Here is an 18990-nt window from a genome sequence, read left to right as displayed (position 1 = left end):
CATTCACACCTGGTCCAAATGTATATTAATCTACTGAATTCTGTGGTTTTTGGGCAACTGTCACCACCAAGAAGACCAGAATAAGGTGGTGAAGATGGAAACCACAGTGGTGATATTTCTACTTAACCTGTCTCTCTGTTACTCTCTTTCTCTCCTCTTTTTTTCTCTCCCCCTTTTATCTCCTCTCCTTTTCTATTTCTTTCTATCTCTCTCTCTCATATTTACTGTTAAACAAAATCCATACTCTGACTTCAGCATACGCTCTTGTTTGCACCTTAATTCAGGCAGAGGTATCTCTGTAATACTTTTAATAAAGGGATCACAATGAGGCAGTCCTTAAGCTAAACCCAGCTAGACTGTTTTCTTACAAACATTTTAGGATTCCATCCATAAGAGTCCCTTCGAAATTTCACTATTTCATCTCTCCACGAAAGTAATAAAATTCTAAAACAGATAGATCCTAAGATCATTTGCTAGCTTTGGAAAACAATCACAAATAGGCATATTTTAATGTTAATGTATTCAAAAAATCCTAAGAAATCCAGTCAAGACCATCAGGGCAAAAAGCACACAGCGAAAGACAAACATCAAACCAAAGTAAATTTATCTAATAGTAACCTACTTCCATAGGTAATGTTTTTATTTTACACATAAACAGTTTTTATCTAGTTTTTACACAAATGCAACTCCCTCTTTTCTCTTTTCCTTCTCAGCTTCCACAGGACTTCTGCTGTACAATAACTATTTAGCAAGTTTCAGTGTTGTTTGCTTTTAGAGAAAAAAAATAATCCAATCATCTTGTGATTCCTACTTATTTCTTTCACAGAACACTTAAATTATACTCACATTAACAAAATATGAAATGTTAGTTTGGAAGCAGAGAAGTCATGCATTCAGAAAATATGCATAGAAATCAAATATGTGCATAGAGATTTCCATTTTCATGATTATTAAGCATGAAGTCAGAGGTTTGGCTCAAATACATGAATACTGAAAAGCAAAATTTGCATTATCTTATTTAGTTGAAGGTCAATGCGCTTTAAGCAATAAAAATATTTTTATGAATACGGGTTCAAAATATCCCCTTCCAGCTAACTGGAGTATGTTTATTACTGTTATAATTGGAGTGCTGGTTAGAGAAGTGAATTCTGTGGGGACTGATACACAAAAAGAAGTCTAAAAGAAGATAAAAATAAACTTTCTGCCCCAAAAAATTTGCATTTTCTAAGGAAGACAAAGACGAAGACTGAAGATGTTAATATATCATGTTCAAAGCAACACACAGCTAGCCAGTATAAGAGCTGGAAATAATGACTAAGTCTCTGTAGTTTTACCACTGACCTGTCCCACTGAAGACTCTTCATATTTCCTTTAGTAAAAATAGTGTCTTCTAAGTCAAGCAAGTTAGATTTATTCAATGGGAGCAACCTAGATCAAATTCATCAACTGCATTGTTGAATGCTCAAATATGAAAAAGGAAAAACCTAAGGCAAGACTTTTCCATTTACATATTTATTTATTTATCAAAGATCCTAAGCATATTAATATAGTCTAGTATCGTTTAGTGCAATAAACATACAGTTTTAGATAAGGATGTCTTATTATACCAGTCAATCTCCTGCATGAAGACTGCACATCAGTACTGACAGCAGAGTGCTATCAACACATACATTTCTGTTAAATACTCTTTCATATACTGGTAATCTCCCATAGATCTGATTCTGAATGGCACTGGCTACTACTTCTATGTAACTATTACTCCCCAGCTCATTTGAAAGTTGTTTTTTTTGCACTTGCCAGTATCTATTTTCAGCACAGTGTTCTGAAATTCTCTACTTGCCAGTGTGACTACAAATTAATTTAACTCTTTTGCTCTTTATCAATGCAGTTTGAGTTTTCTAAACACCTCATTCTCTGCTAAAGACAACTAATCTATCCGTGTCCCTTGTCCTTTGTCCTACTGTTTTCAGCCTTTGTCTTCCTTTTTAAGTATAGAATCCTCTGTAACAGTAAGACTAAAATAGATTTTCTGTTCCCTAAGCTCATTTCAGACTTTCAAAAGCCTAATGGCAATTTTTTTTGCCAATTTGCTCAAGGGATGCCACAGTACATTATCTGCTTTGGCAATGGTTTGATATTGTTTGTCTGGTACCTTAATTACTTGTCTCAGACATAGTATTAGGAACTTCAATGGCGGTTGCAGTTTTTTTAACATTTTATTTCCTATACTCCTTCCTTCAATATGTGCAAGTCTTATAGTCATTTCATCCCCATTTACACACACATGCTCTTCTACACAGGTAACAGGTCTTCTCCCTTTACACAATCACATTTAACCTAAAGTGTTGGGTATGCCTACCCTGATTGTGTTCTCTGTTTAGAACTTAAATTACTGTTTCTGCAAATACATATAGTTCTTCTGGTAGTCATTATTCTTCTTGCATTCATACCTGAGACAGTACATCCTGGACTTAAAAAAAAATGAGGTTCCCTAATTAAGTTAATTTTCTATTACTATCAAAACTGATTTTTTTCCTGTTATTTTAAAGTTAATATCAAAAACTTAGAAAATGTTCCTTAAACTTTTGCAGCATTAATTATTCACTTGATAAGATTTGTTTTAAAAAATACTTAGTTGGTTAACTTTTATTTATAAATTTTTGAGATATTGTCAAAATATAGTGAAAAATAGAATATAAAATTCTCAAGACAACACAGTAATGTGTTGAAAGTACCTGACAGACTGAAAACAGCAAGAGATGCTTTAATGCTGTTCAACCAAGCAAGAAGATACCACTACAGTGAAGGTCACTACTCAAGATTAAAGGACTGCAATGCGTCATCCCCATACAGACAAACAAGTTCCAGAACACAGCTGAACATAGGAAAAATTCAGCACAGGCCTTCCACTGTTGCCTATTTATCACATTTCTACTTCTTTTGGCAGAGAAAATTTTGAGAATATAACCTATGTACTCTATCAGATGAAATAAAAAAAACAACGTACAAGGTTTTCAAAGAGTGAGGAGTTCAGTTTTGCTTTGTTTCACAGGAAGCAGGAATGGGCTAGGGGGGAAACAAAGGATTTCAAGTTTTGTTCCTCCTCACTCAGATTCTAAATGCCTTGACCATGCAACATTAGCTTCAAAACCCAGCGATGGAGATAGCTGCTCCCACAGAGTACTTAAAATAACTAAGCTGGTAATTCTAGATTTGCACTGGTTTCTGCTCGTTTGAAAAGTGGCAAAATGAACACAGCATAAACAATTATATGATGTATCACTAAATTATGTCAGACTGAATCTCTGACAATCCCTCTCTGATAGGGGAGGAACTCCTGCTCCAAGATCTTGGATGTGCCATTGTTCAAAGAGCAATACAGCTGCAGTTAGTGTGCCAGAAGTTCTTACTAACAAGAACAAGAAAACTATTTCCATTCAAACACTGCCTTAACATCTTTATGTTTGCCATAATGAAGTGGGATTATTTGCTCCAGGAAAGCTTTACACGACTCTAAAACATCAAGTTCAACACCTGCTATATCAGGACTACTTTCATTTATACTATCAACTCCCTGCTTTGTTCTGATTTGACCAAATATAGTTTGAATCTACTTAGAAAGAGATCCTTTTTTGCTACTGTAAACTTGTAAACAACTTACAGTTACAGAAAAAACACTACACAACACCTTCATTAGTCTGCATGAAGTATCTGAAAGGCTCTTTCTTAAAATAGTAACAAATCATTAACTACTCCTTGAAAATAATTTAGAAAAAAAATAAAAAGGTCAAGTTTGTAATCAGCAAAATACAAGTAATGGGAGATCAGGTATTAGAGGCATTTTTCTTCTATGTTATACATGTTTACCTTTGCAACTCCAGCCCTATGAGCACCTTGTGATTCCATGTGTGCCAAGTATTTGTTGAATTCCCGGAATTCATCCATCGAAGGCCTAAAAGTCATGATTTTGCAGCTTGGGTTGGGAGGACTATCTGAGGTAACAGTAGCCATTCTGGTTCAATTTCAATCTACCTGTTAAAAAAAATCATACACTGTAGAGAATAATCTGTAAAACCAATTGTGACATTCAACATACATGGTTTCAAACAGAAAAAAATTATCTACAGTTATCTGCCCAGGCTAATATAAAAGGCACAAAAGAAATGCTTATGTTTTATCCTTACTCCTTTGAGAATACTCAGCCTTTATCCAGCACAAAAACTTGCAAATGACAAGCACACAGTCCAGTCCATACCTCTGCTTTTACGCATGTTTCCAAGTTAATCTAGGATCTTCCTGTGCAGACCCACCTGCACATTCTCTGTCTAGAGAGTTACATTACACAGGCATAACCCAGAATAACAAAGCTACGTGTTTAATAGAATATCACTATTTCCATTCAATAAATGGAGAAAAACAATGTACTGGATCTAGCAGTGGCCAAATGCCAGAGGACCCATTAGAATAATTTACTCATTTTTTGCTGCAAGATAAGGAGTAGAGCAAAGCAGGCTCAAAACTTTAAAGGGTATAAAGAAAACTTTATTAACAGAACTAAAAGAAAAAATAGTAAGAAATTAGAAAAAACCTTCAGAACACTTCTCCTTCCCCCAACTCTTCTTTCTTTTCCTGCTTCCAACATAAAGAGACAAATCTGGTATTTTCAGTCAGTTTACCACTTTTAAAATAATCTTTCTTCAGTTCACTGGGGGAGAGAAGTCTCTCCTGTCATGCCATGGAGACTTCTCCACAAGAAACAGTTCTCTCATGCTTTCAATTTTCATGAATTGCAGCCACCCAGAAATCTGAAATCATGAAGTTCTTCCCATGGTTTGGTAGTCCTCCCACAGCTATCTCCATGGGTCACCTCAGTTTACTTGGGGTGCAATTTTAAGCATAAGCTGTTCTAGTATAGAAACAAAAGTTCTTTTATCTCTGGGAACAGAGGTTTTCTTCTCTCATCCCTGGGGCCAGGTTTCTCATCTCTCTCATATCTCTGTTCAAGTTTCTCATTAGATCACAGCTACTTCAACATCTGCTTGCTTCAACACTGGTGCTTCTGCTCACGGCTGTAGCTAGAACACTACATCCTCCCACATGCATTCCATGAGTTACAGGGAAAAAAAGTCGGGTTTATCAAGTAGATCTTCACCATAGCCTTACAAGAGAATTTCAGCCCAAGACTAAGGCATCTCCTCATTCTCCTCCCATGTGGGATTTGACTCCTTCTTCACTGACCTTGGTGTCTCCATGTTATTCTCTTTACGTGTCTTCACCCTTTCCTTTTTCTCTCATTTGAGAGAGGATTGATGTCTGCAAGTTTCATCTGTGCACTAAAACAGTTAATATCTCGCCCTGGCCTATAGATGGTTATGTGACCTCTGCTGGGCAGCAGCCATTCTGGCGGCATGACTGTTTCCTGGTCCCTGCCACACTCAGCTCCAGCTGTGGGGCTGCTTTTTTGCACAGGACTGCAGAGCCACCTCTGTTCTCAGCTGCACGATTTTCCGCAGTGCCAGAAGGATGGCTAGGCAGCTCATGGCTGGAGCAGAGTCTGACTGGGCTCCACCGAAGGTGGAGCAGAGCAGGCCTGGCCCACCAGCCATGGTTGGAACTCAGCAGAAGTAGCAGAATCTCAGCTGAGCCATGCTGCGGGCCAATCTGGCCGTAAGCAGGTCCCAGCCCAGCCAGCGCTGCAGCAAAGCAGGGCCTGGCCCGGCCAGGCCATGTGGGGCCCACAGCAGAGCAGGGCCTGGCCTGGCCAGCGTCTAGTTACCTGTTCGAAGGCTGGAAGCAAGAGAGTTTTTCCCAGGGCTTGTTCGTCTTTAAGTGTGATTTCACAAAGGCATATTCAGCTCTCTTAAGTGGTTTAACAGGGTGTCAATATTCAAAATTAGCCAGCTGATTGGTTCTGCCAGGTCCAAAGGAAGCTCCTAAGGTCCTTACAGGGAATCACTTCCGTAGCTCATGATTTTTTTTTCCTTAACTAAGAACTAAGCTACATTAAACCATGACAACCAATTATTCACTTCCCACTCACACTGCAAATACAGAGGAAGAGCACTTGGATTTTCTAGCTCTCACTATCAGCAGTTTAACAACAGGAATATATTCCTGCTCATTCTCTGAAAACTTCAACAGAGAAAAAAAGCAAGTAAGCTATACATAAAAAATCAGCATTTCCTCTGATTTCCATTTCTACATTGAGACTGACTAAAAGCAAAAGTTATTTCCACTTCATTCACCAGGATACAGTACTCATGAAAGGACTGAACTTCAGGCAAGTGACAGATAAACATTACCTTCAGATCAGAAGGTGCTGCAATTCCAAAGTATAAATCACCATGTGCCATCTGCCGTTCACAAAATTCTTCACTAACCTTACAGAAAACTGCTTGTAACAAATTTCTTCCAACATGCTCTGATCAGATCTGTGGTTACCTCAACCCTTCATGCCAAACACTGGGTGCCAAACTGGCAATTAAATACCACACAGCTGATCACATTTCCCCCATCCATAATGAGATTGGAAGGAGAATCAGTGAAAAAGTAAAAATTCATGAGTTAAGAACAGCTTAATAATTAAAACTAAGTAAAAATTTTTTTTGTTTATTATTATCATAGAGAGAGAGAGAAAAAAAGCCCAGGTGATACACAATACAAACTGGTGGTCATCAGCCACCCTTCTGGGTAACTCATCCATGTTATATCCTGGGCATGCCATTCTGCAGTTTTGAACAGCTCTTCGGCCAGTCTGGGTCATCTCCCTCACAGGTTTTTGTGCATCTCCTTACTGGAAGAGTGCAAAACACTGAAAAGTCCCTGATTAAGATTAAGCACTATCTGACAACAACCAAAATGTCAGTGTCTTATCAGCATTATTCTCATACTGAATCCCAAACATAGCCCTGTACCAGCTAAACACACAAGTTAGTATTAATTCTGCCAACTCATACGAGCACACAGTGTCAGATGTCACCTGCATCACCTTTCCCTACATCACAGATGAAGCCCATTTCCAAAAGCATAACTTGATTGACCAATTAACTTGCAGTTACTATGTAAACACATGAAATAAAATTATATATATAGAAAGTCAGTGTCAAAAGGAAACCTCTTACCAGCCATTTAATCCTCATTTTCTCTGTGGGTGAAGAGCATAAGAAATCACAGTGCCTGTATTCATTCCTATAGGCTTCAAGCTCTCTCTTCTTTGGAATTTTTTTAATGTGAAAGGGTAAAAGTTTGAAATATTTCATATATTCCTTATGCAAAAGGGTAAGGAGACAAGAAAAATCAATATCTTAGTGGTTCAGCAGGATTATTTTTGCCAATGTCTGATTTCAAGCACCAGGCACAACAATTTATGCAATAATAACAAAGTTATCATTACATAAATTACCATGATAAAAATTTCTCTTAACCAAAACATCTCAACAAAATACACCAGTTTTAATAGATAAGCTGCTCTGAAAACAGCCACATACCAAATCAACTGAATATACTTACCCTGGTGCTTTGACACAATGAAGAAATTCAGTTAATTTAAGGATTGTTAATTGAGTTAATAAACTATGATTAACTCACGCTGTCACAACCACACCTCAGCATTCTTGCCTGGCTACCAGACTCTTAAAATCCTGTTTGTGAAGATACGCACAAGATTATTCCCTTTTCTCTCCGTAACTAAGTAGACACTCAAGCATGTAACATATTGCACTGTGAGGAACTTCAATCTGTATCACAAGCAGAATTAATAAATTTCAACTAATTATGAACACATGTGTAGAGTATTAGAAATGCTGAAATTTTGCCCAGCTTCATTGCAGTGTAAAAAATACAAATCCTGCCCTTCACAGATCTTGTTTCTACCAGCTTCCATCTATCTTAGGGTCCAGAACCCTAAACAATGAGCATACAGACCAGACAGCTGTGTTACTTTCCATAGAAATAAACTATTCAATTCATGCTCTTGTGTAACCCTTCTTCCTCAGTTAAAAACACCTTCTCATTAACTTACTGGGTAAAGCTGCTCCTTGATAAGCACAATGTTTGCAAGAACTCCTTAAGAAGATTCAACCACGTAACATCTTTCAATCAGGTGGCACAAAGATCATAAAGGCTATGAAGAATTTGCTATGCTAGAAGTCCATTAGATGTTTCTATTAATTTTATGGTTTCTTAGTAACTCATCATCTTCTTTATAACTATCAGTTATAACTTCTTTATAATCTATCAGTTGTAACTTCTTAAATCTGTTTTAAAATTTCATTATTGCATTTCTTCGTTACAAACACCAATCTGAAACAGTAGGCAAGAGGTAAGTACTGAGTTAAAATGTCTAAATTTAACACAAAAAATAACACTATGCTGCAAACTAATCAGAAAATGTTGGCCTTCCAATTCAATTCCATTAACTTCTAACACAATATATAATTCTTTCAAGGACTTTGAAAGAATTGTTCGGAGTCCTACATTCTTTCTCCAAACAATGCCTACTTTTGGTATTTTTCTCACACGCAAAAAATTCAGTTATACCCTAGCCAAATCATTAAGACAAGAGAGCATAATATATACTCCAGTGTCATAGTTAAGAGGCTTCAGAGGCAGACAAAATCACAACTACTAGGAGACCATTCTAACACAAAATCTGCACTGCAATCATATTATTGCTGACTTAATTATTGCACTTAGGTGTATATGTAACTACTTATTTTGTGATACGCTGTACAATCTAAGAAATAAAACTTCCAGAGCTTTTATTGACTACTACACAATGAAAATGTGCAAATTATTAGTAAATACAAAGTTATAAAAAGAAGGCAAACATGCCCAGGATGAAATAGAGAGACAAGTAATATGTATACAGGAAAATTTTACAAGTATTCTAAGTCCCTCATATCAGCAATGTAATCAGACATTTTCTGTCCCCTTGTATGACAGTACTGCACACTGAAAAAGATGCCCATAATTACCTAGAAAAACAAAGGGTACTGTGAAAAAATGTGAACAAACCTCACTCAAATTATCATGCATTAGTACTTTACGTAACATTGAAAGAAGCTTTTTAGCTAATCATGGGAAAGCTTTAGCCAAACAAACCCAAGCTATGAACCTGATCCAATAAACTCCACAGCCTGTCCATAAACCTTCAATTTCTTAGTGACCAAGTAGTCTGCCTATGTCTTAAAAGTGTCTGATTAAACAACTCAGAATATAAATAAAATATAAGCATGTAGTTTGTCCAAAGTTGCCAGCTAAACAGCTAAGTTGTCTAGCCAGGAACTAGGTTCAAGAACCTGATCCTTCTTTTGAAAAGTTTATAGCCATTGCAAGGCCCTGTTAAAACCCTCAAATCATCAGCTAGGAGAATATTAATGCTACATTAGTCTTAATACTGCAGAAGTGAAAACATGAGGTCAGCAAAGTTCAATCATCCACATCTATGCCAGTATGTAGCCCAAGAAATCTGATGAACTAAAAACGCCAGAGTCCAACACTAGAAAAGCTCACACAGAGCAAGATGAAATCTCAATAATGCTACAATGATTTACATAATCCAAGATGCAAACATATTTCACTAGTTATGATGACAGGAAAAGTGCTTTTTAAACAAATCATGCAAAATCTAAAGTGCACAGCTTGTACAGACATAACAGATACTAAAGAACAGAAGTGTACATTACATGCTTGATAACACATTTTAGTCCACATGTTTTTTGGTAATAGCAAAATCTACGTAATTGTTTCCTCTGTATCCTAAGAAAAGGGAAGGACCTCTATACCCCATCACAGCCTTTACAAATTAGTACTAGGCAGCTACAATTTCCAACCTCCACTGCCAAAACATTGAACTGCTTCTTTGTAATGTCCACATACTAGAAAAACAGCATGTGTTAATTTGCAGTTAGTTAAAAGGCACAAAAACCTGTAGCCTTCACTACATTAAACCAACTTTTACTATTACTATATTCTCTCTCCGCCTTAATATTATACTCTGAAGGCTATACACTTCTTTTTGCTTCTAGCCAAAAATAAACTAACCAGTACTGTGAAGTCCGCTCACCATCAGCGGGGAATCCAAACTTTCTGGCTCCAGACTACAAAAGACTTTACAAAATAATTCTTCCAAAGATGCTTTCTGGAACGCATCTCTTGACTGCCTACTTAGGGCAGTCCCCTCTACTGAAAGCACTGTTGAAATAAACAAGAAAGCACAGACTAATACATCTACTCTGCTATTCACAAAATTATTAGCTAACATGGAAAAGCAATAAATAACTATAGGCCACTGCATCATAAAATAAATGTGTTCATATTTTGAAAGATAAGATTATTTTAATCTCTGTGTTCTAATAGATAACATTGCAATGTACACGAGCTTTACTCTACTACCAAAATTAAACAAATTACATGAAACAAACTCCAGCAGAAGAAAAAAAGTATGAAGGAAGATGGGAAAAAAAATCAAATCTCTTAAGGTCACCACTTCTCACAGATAAATTAAAACACATATTTTTTAACTTTTCTTCCAAATTTTCACCCACACTAAATATGGGAAAACAAACATTTGACAAGAATTCATTCTGATAACTTTTTTTCAGTAGATAACAACAAGAAAAACTTGTCCAAAGAAAGGCATGTACAGGAAGGCCCAGCTTTTTTTTTTGAGGCTGTTTTGCAAAATAACCATGTTTGAACCACCAGCTCTCCATAAACAGGAAAGGAAACAAGTAGTAGAAAATTGTGCCTTAATCTATATTAGTTTCAGCAGCAATTTTACTTAAAAGTAAAAACTCTGTGAGTAGATTCATCAGTTTTAAGAAGTTGTTAGCATTCTGTAAGCAGGTACCATCCAACCCCTTGTACTGTTCAGCAAAGCAAATTCAAAAATCCAAAATATTGCACTGGTACACTTTCAGGCAACTGGAAACACAAAAGCACAGTTTGCATGTTCAACAGCTACTGGGCATGCAAATAGTTAATTCTCAGTATAATTTGAGTTTGCATAGTCATGTTTGAATTGTTCCTTTAATAACAGTAAATGTGCAAGCAATTATGTCTGCCTACTTTATGTTTCCGGCTTCAAAAGAGATCCTATCCATCAGGAATTCCAAATCTGCTACTTAGGTTATTTGACTGTATTAACAGTGAAAATAAATATATGGAACATAATGCTTTGTATTTGTGGTATGAGGCCAAATCTCATGGTTAGGTATGTATTCCTCAGATATTCACCATCATCAGAAAGACTCAAGTTTATAAATGTTACAAGTACTGAAGATTTTAATAGATTCTAAAAACTTAAGAAACCAAGAATCTGGGTAGACAACCATATTCTGAAGATCCTGAAACCACCCCTATTTTACCACAAAGCTCTGAATAGTTTGCAAGCTTCATTACAAGCTTAAATTTCTATGTCTGGTACTACCCTACAGCAACAATGTTTCAAAATTATAAATTGGTTTAACTTGAGCCCATAAATTTTGAACTGAAAAATTACTTGAATTCATTCCTAGATATTCTTCTCTCACACCAGGCACACAGCATGAAAAACATCTTGAAATAAGTGATCTGGGACAAAGGGCAAGGGAAAAAAAACACAGAAAGTGTATTTTTCTCATTTTTATCTGCTACTCATGACTCAAGAGTTACTACTTTTTATTATTAAAACACAGGTATGAAATCCATAGTCCTAAATAAAAGCAGCATGTAACAGCCTCCAGTAATGGCAAAAGCAAGTTATCAAGAACTAACTAGTCTCCACATCTTCACAATTCTTAATAGCAGGTATCTAGATATACCTAATTGTTGGGGTAGCTTATAATACACATTTTCAGAATACTATCTCATTCTTCAGCAATGTATATACCAAGGAATCCTTAAACATAGAGGATATTACTACATTTTGCAGAGTGTGATGATTTTTCCCCATGATTTTGAACTTTTGTCAGCCTTTAATATTGAAAACATTTCATCATGAAGCATTCTACAATCAACAACATGCTAAGTGATATATCTTCCTCTGTGTATGTTGAATATTTCACATTTTAGTTTCATCTCATAGCTCATGTGAATTCTGAGAACAACTATCTAACTGTTCTTATCTACCTTCAGACCATACAGGTCTTACACTGTCTTCACCATGGTCTCACACTGTCTGTCTTCCTCCTAAGCTGAAAACTTCTAGTCTCACCCAAGAAAATTCATTCCATATTTCTGATCATCTGGATCTCTACCATTCCAGTAAATTACTTTTAGTCAAGGGAAAAGAATATCCAAGCTGAAAGCACTATTTAAGATGCAAGTAAACCAGCAACTCACACAATGGTGTAACATTTTCAAACTTGGGTGTAGTCCTCAAAGAGTCCAGACAGTGGTTTGGCCTAACTCTCAGTTTTCAAAAAGCTAATTTACAAGTACCTGAAATTTCAGAAAAATATTCATTGCTAATGCAGCCTATAATATTGCTAGGGATAGAAATCACAGGTGGTAGATGTGAACTCCTTCCTAATTAAGCACTTTTTTAAGCACAGTTTTAGTAGGTCTGTCATTTCTGCCTATATGGCATTTAATTAACTCCTCTAACAAGTCTCTTCCCGAAAGATACCCTTACAGCTCCTATAGTCCTTATAGGTTGTGTGCAGAACCAGGAGATGAACTCAGGTGTCCTTGTGTGTCCCTTCCAACTCCAGACATTCTACGACCTCACAAGTCCTTAAAATCAAAACATATATTTTTTTTCAGGGATATGCCACAGCAACTGTGATAATTATTTTCCCAAGGAACCACTATATAGCAAATCCTTTATTAGAAGCTGAATAAGGACAGCATGAAAGGGGAAGAAAAAGAATAAACAAAAAACACCAAACACATAAATGAGGCTCTATAACCTGAGAAACAGAAAGATGTACTTGTCTCTCTAAACCTGCTTACTTATGGAACACCTGAAACTGAATTTCTGCACTACTAAAAAAGTTCACCTTCAGTGTGAGCACTTCCATCCTCATAAAGGGTTTCCTAATTCAAAGACTAGTTCCAATTCCCCTGCCCTCACATTGTGGCCTAATTACCACAGACCAAATACCTAGTGGCCAAGCCACATCCAGCAACGTCATGGCTTTCTGTTGTTATGACTGAAAGCACACATATGGTCAGCTTGCATGACCAAAAGCTCCTCACTCCAGACTGATCCCAGGCCCCTGAAATGACATACTATTTAACAGAGTGGCAGACCACCCAATGAACTCACAGAATGCTATCTACATGGTTCTTACCCACAATATTTTATCTGACAAAAGGAGCAAGTTCAACTGTAAAGGGCCTTGAGGGGAAGCCATATGAGGAGCAGCTAAGGCCTCTGCTCAATCTGGAGATGAGGAGACTGAGGGGAGACCTCATTGCAGTTACAACTTCCTCATGAGGGGAAGAGGAGGGGCAGGCACTGATCTCTGCTCTGTGGTGACAGTGAGAGAACCCAAGGGAATGGCCTGAATTTGTGTCAGGGGAGGTTTAGGCTGGATATCAGGAAAAGGTTCTTCCTGAGGGTGGGTGGGCACTGGAATGAGTTCTCCAGGAAAGTGGTCACAGCTCTAAGCCTGACAGAGTCCAACAAGCATTTGGACAATGCTCTCAGGCACATGGTGTGATTTTTGGAGTGGTTGTGTGCAAAACCAGGAGATGAACTCAGGGGTCCTTGTGTGTTCCTTCCAATATTCTATGACTCTGCACAGAGCTGCATCACAATAAATATAAAGGAGATTTCCACAACACTGTGAGTTTAGAAGTTTCACCAACTCACATAAGTATAAGCTGTACTACACCTCTGAAGGCAACAAATCAGTTAAGAAAATGTTTTTCCTCTATTATTAATTAATTGTTTTTTAAAGTTTTAAATCTTTTACTTATCTCAGCTTTGAAATATTTACCATAATTTATTCAAATCACATACTCCAAATACTTCCATCAAGTCAAACCCAGACATGAAGAGTTTGATTTCTAAAATTTTTTTCTATGTCTTTATTTGTAGCTTAGATTACAGACTTCTACACTTTTCCCCAATTTATTTTTAAATGGAAATTACCGTTTTTCAAAACAGTTTATGACTAGAGACAATTTATCCAGCTACAAAGCCATAGGCTCATTTACCATTTTGGCAACTTATATGCTTTTTTCATCAAAGAAATAAACTGTGAAAGTGAAACAAAACCTGACTGAGCACAGTCATGTCTGTCATACAACATCTACCCTGAATATAAGTATTTATCTAGGTCTTCTTAGAGACAAGTTACCTGCTAATCACTAGTCTTAATTTTATTAGACAAAATCCAGCAGGATATCGCAGGTGTAATGAGGTAAATCCCAACAATCCAATCAAGTCACTCTACATTTTACTGGAATGTCACAAAGGACCTGGAGCATATTTTGTTTGTAAAAGTTCCCTAAAATATCTGCATCAGTCAATGAATCATCCCAGCTTGTCTGAGAATCAGAAACTGACTAGACACTGGATTTTTTTCAGTATTCAGTTTTCATTAAGAGATGTGTTTTGAACCTTAACTCTGGCAACTTTAATACCTTAAATTTAAAATTCTGACATGTTTTCTAATCTTTGTTCATATAGATTATAATGATTATATAGATGGTCCTCAGTTTTCAGGGTATACTGTCCTAAATATAGTGTCCCAAATATTCTGTCCCACAAATGTTGGACACAAACAAAATTACGGATAAAAGTGAGTTTTTTGCATAGCTCAGTTGTACAACTACTAACAGAGGCAAAGCCAACAACTCAACTGCTATGTGCAATTCCAGAATTGTAAACAGGTGAAATTAGGTTGGAGGAAAGGGTAAGACTACAGCAGAATTAATTACGACATAAAACGCCACTTATGAAACCTGAAGTAAACTGTAAGTCTTCACATAACAAAACTACAATAAATCTTCATTTATAACAGATATTGGGACTTTGGACCAGCAAATTTTTATTAACATCTTCATTATATGATTTGATTACACAACAATTACTACCCTCCAAGTATAAAATATTGCGTATCTTCAAAATATCCTATGTCTTCTGTGATTCTAAACAAAAATCAAGAGAAAAACTCACTACATCACTTGCTGATTTTGAGATATGAATTATCAAACTATCAAGTGACTACGGAGGTTTTTACTAGAGAAGTATTAAAATCTTAACATTTCAAAAAATCACTTTTTGAACCATCCCTGTGATCATTCAGACTTTATATTAACAGGTAATACATCTTCCCTTTGAAGCTCCATGTATACTGAATTCATGTTTCAAAAGTTGTTAGGGTGAAGCTTTTTTCATTTATATTGGAGATGGTAGGATAGAAATACCACCTTTAACAGCACCACAACCCTATTCACATTCTGTTCAGCATAAGGTTGATATGAAATGAAATACATCTCACTAAAAGAAAACTAATAAAAAAATTGAATATCAAAGTGAATTACCTGCAGAACTAAGAATTAGACCAACTAAGAGCTGTTTAAACCCAGAAAGTCCTTAATCTATAACCTATTTGACCCAATATTTTATAATACAGTTAAGCATAAAATTGCATTTTTTAAAAATTACTATGTTTGCTAATATTACCTGAGGAATATTCTAATAATGAGCAGTTGACAACAGAATTTTATTATTTGAATGCAATACTGATTGTGCACTCAGATTTAGTGCAGAACTATTTATTTGATTTGTTTAGAAATTAGCTCAAGAGATACAAAATACTCCATGCAATACTCAGCAATAATTAAAGAGTAAAACTTACAGGATTTTATTTTTTTCCCCTATTTTATGGTATTTACCATTAAGAAAAAAAGAAAATATCAGAGACAAAATCAGATAAGGTTTTTTTAAAACAGCACTGACCAAAGACTTTTCTCTCATACACTTTATTGCAACTCTGATCCAACAGCTATTTAACTACGTCTACATATCTGGGTGATACATATTGTTTCCTGGGTCAGTCCCTAGAAAGGAAAATGCTAACCCAACACCACTCCAAACCTAAGCTGGAGAAGAAAAACAGCATGAGGGTCAGTAGTTCAACTTACTCTCATTTCAACTACTGAAACAGGAATCATGTTTGTGTTTTCCATCTTCTCGTGTTTGGAAAATACTTCTGTGAAGCAGTGCCACCAGCTACTTATGACAGTACCAGCAAAAATAAAGGTAAAGCCGAAGTCAAATTTTATCCCATAGACACAAAAAACCCCCCACTGCATTAGGTGTCACTAAGTTTCTTTCTTGTGGAAAAAGTGATTCCGCTTAAAAGGTGCTGGTTTAGTAGCCACTAAATAGTAACTTCAGTTCCTATAGTTGGTAATTCTCAGCAAAGAATCATAAAGCTGCACTTCAAAAAGTAAAATATAAATGCCGTTTATTCTCTGAGCTAGTATAATTGTTTTAACAAACACACGGACACACGAGTATTTTTTCCTAACATAGTTAACCTATCAGAAATAATACTTTGCACACACTTCTCACTGACTTTCTCAGCTAAAATCAGAGGAGAGTAACCTCACCAAAAGACTACTACCATGACAGAGAGACCTGATCCCAAAACCAGCTTCGAAAGCGTTTTACAACCACGGACAGATGTGGAACAGGCGCTTAATTCGGTTCTTCAGTCAGCACAGAATCCTGAAGTCTTAGCTACATGCAGGAACGAACGAGCTGCACCAAAAAGAGACTATCTGGAAAGCCCGCAACAATTTCATCAAATCCCTGACAGACACGGAGAGAGAAAAAGGTCTATTTCACTCCGTCCACGCACTTCGACCACGCGGAGAATCCGCCCGACCTCCCGGAGAGCTCCCACGGCAGCCCCGACCCAGAACTGCCAGCGGGAAGCAGGAACGCCACATCCACTTTTCCCACTGCCGCCGGTTTCGCTTCCCCACCTCGGTCGCAGCCACCCTCTCGTCCGCGGCGCGGAGTCCCCGCACCCATCCCCTGCCGGCGCGGGGGCTGCCGCGGGACCCATCGCGCCTGCGGGAGCTGCCCGGCGGCACTTCGGCCGCTCCGCCCCGCGCCCCGGAACCGGGCCCGTCCGGCGATGCCCCGCCGCCGGGACCCGCCGCGCACCCCCGCTCCGACCTGGCCCGACCCACTTCGGCCGCCGCGCCGCCTCCCCCGCTCGCCCCCAGCCCCATACCTCCGCGCCGCACACCCGCGGCCGCCGCCAGGGCCAGCTCGGCGCTCCCTCCGCACCTGTCCGGGACAGGCTCCAGCGGGCAGGCGCGGCAGGAGGAAGGGATGAGGGGCGGGGCGGAGTGGGACGGGAGGGGACGGGACAGGACAGGACGGGACGGGACGGGACGGGACTGGGCAGGGCAAAGCAGAGCAGAGCACGGCAGGGACAGGGACAGGGACAGGCCTGTTCCCTGCCGCCGCCGGGTCCCCCGTCCCCTCGAGGCTGCCCTGCCCGCACGGCAGGCACCTCGCTCCCGGATTTCGGATGACAGCTGCTGCATGCGCACGCGCGCTCGCGGGGGGCAGCGCACGTGACCCAGGGAGAGGCACCCGGCGCGTCACGTGCCGGGAGCGGGAGGCGGCGCTTCCGGGCGGGGCAGCGGCGCTGTGGGAAGGCGGAGCAGGCAGCGCGGGTCAGGGCGGCCTGGCAGCCTTCTCGGGCGGATCCACCGCTCCTGCGGGCCCGAAGGGGCCTGCCCGCTTCTCCGGGCCCGGCCCGTGAGCAGCCGCTGCGCCCACCCGGACGCACACGGGGAAAATGCCAGCGCAAAGCTTAGAGCATAGTCGGTCTGTTAGAGAATCACAGGATCAGCTAGGTTGGAAAAAACTTTTTGACGCCGTCGAGTCCAACCTATGACCGAACACCACCAAGTCAGCCAGAGCATGGCACTGAGTGCCAGATGTTTTCTTAATCACCTCCGGGGGCGGTGACTCCATCACCTACCTCTGCAACCGATTCCACTAATAACCCTTTTTGTGAAGAAGTCCCTCTACTTAGGCTCGTAACCTCAGAATTGGCAGGACCTTTCAGGTCCGTAGGAATGGTGGATCTCTCAGAGCAAGCTGCAAGGTCGATATGGTTATCCTAATCAATCTGTATGCCATAGTGTCCCCTATCAATCAGTACTGCTGTACAAATGTGATTTTGTTTGCAAAAGTTTAATGTTGCTTTTGGTGGCAAAAGCCCATAGTGCTCAATGCGGTGTCTTTCCTTTCCGAAGTGCCATGGTACATTATGATTTTGACTGTTCAGATGCTGCTAAAATGAATCAGACTGTGGTTTAATCACTGCTGCAATATGCTTTGACTTTTCTTACTCATCAGTAATCTATGCTTTTTGCTTCTTTGTTCTAGAAAGTAGTGAAAAACAACCAGAATATGACTGAAGGACAAGACCACTTCAGTCCTTCCTCAAATATACCTATTATGTTAAAAGAAGTTATAGTTATATTCATCTTTGAGAGTCGATGACATTTTTTAGTACTAAAGAAGCCTGAAAAAGCCCCAGGACCTTCTGGGCTTTTTTTGGTTTTGTTTTTTGGGGGCTTTTTTTGGGTTGGTTTTTTTTTTTTTCTTTTTGGGTTTTTTGGTTTTTTTTGGTTGTTGTTTTTTGGGGGTTTTTTGGAGGGGAGCATACCTACTGCTATAATTTTGCTGTTATGTTATTTCTTCATTTGAACACAGTATTATGCACTAACAAAATTTGTGCAGCTCTATCTATGAATATCTCTGTAGGGCACTACTGTGTCTAGCAGTGTCTAAAATGAATCTTCCTCTTCTGCCTAGGGAAACAAACTTCATATCACTTAACATGAGTAGAAGAAACAGAGGGAGTCGTTTGCCTTCTTCCTTAAACCTTTGGTGGGGTTAATAAAATACTTGTTTAATGCTTACAAGAAAAAAGTGCAGCTGAGTGCAGTTTCTCATTGTTACCTGCTTGCTAGTTCACTATGAAGCAGAAAAGATTGATGACTTTACATTGTTTT

General features: G+C 38.7%; 1 protein-coding gene across 3 annotated transcripts in view; it reads right to left on the bottom strand.

Moving 5' to 3' along the window:
- KDM4C (lysine demethylase 4C) overlaps window positions 1-17411 on the bottom strand; it is a 250048-nt gene extending 232637 nt beyond the window's left edge. The window contains exons 1-2 of one of the 3 annotated variants that reach the window (XM_036403664.2): window positions 17187-17411; window positions 3868-4032 (exon numbers count right to left, since the gene is read on the bottom strand). In XM_036403664.2, the coding sequence (XP_036259557.1) occupies window positions 3868-4011 (144 nt within the window). In that variant the 5' untranslated portion in view covers window positions 4012-4032; window positions 17187-17411. Of the gene's footprint in view, window positions 1-3867; window positions 4033-16805; window positions 16879-17186 lie in introns of those variants that run through there. The other 2 variants (XM_036403665.2, XM_054517952.1) reach the window with 2 other exon arrangements.
- Between the last annotated feature and the right edge of the window lie 1579 nt (window positions 17412-18990).

Source organism: Molothrus ater, chromosome Z (assembly GCF_012460135.2).
Source record: "Molothrus ater isolate BHLD 08-10-18 breed brown headed cowbird chromosome Z, BPBGC_Mater_1.1, whole genome shotgun sequence".
Taxonomy (NCBI): domain Eukaryota; kingdom Metazoa; phylum Chordata; class Aves; order Passeriformes; family Icteridae; genus Molothrus; species Molothrus ater.
Note: the sequence above shows the minus strand (reverse complement) of the source record. Positions and strands in the feature narration are given on the sequence as shown.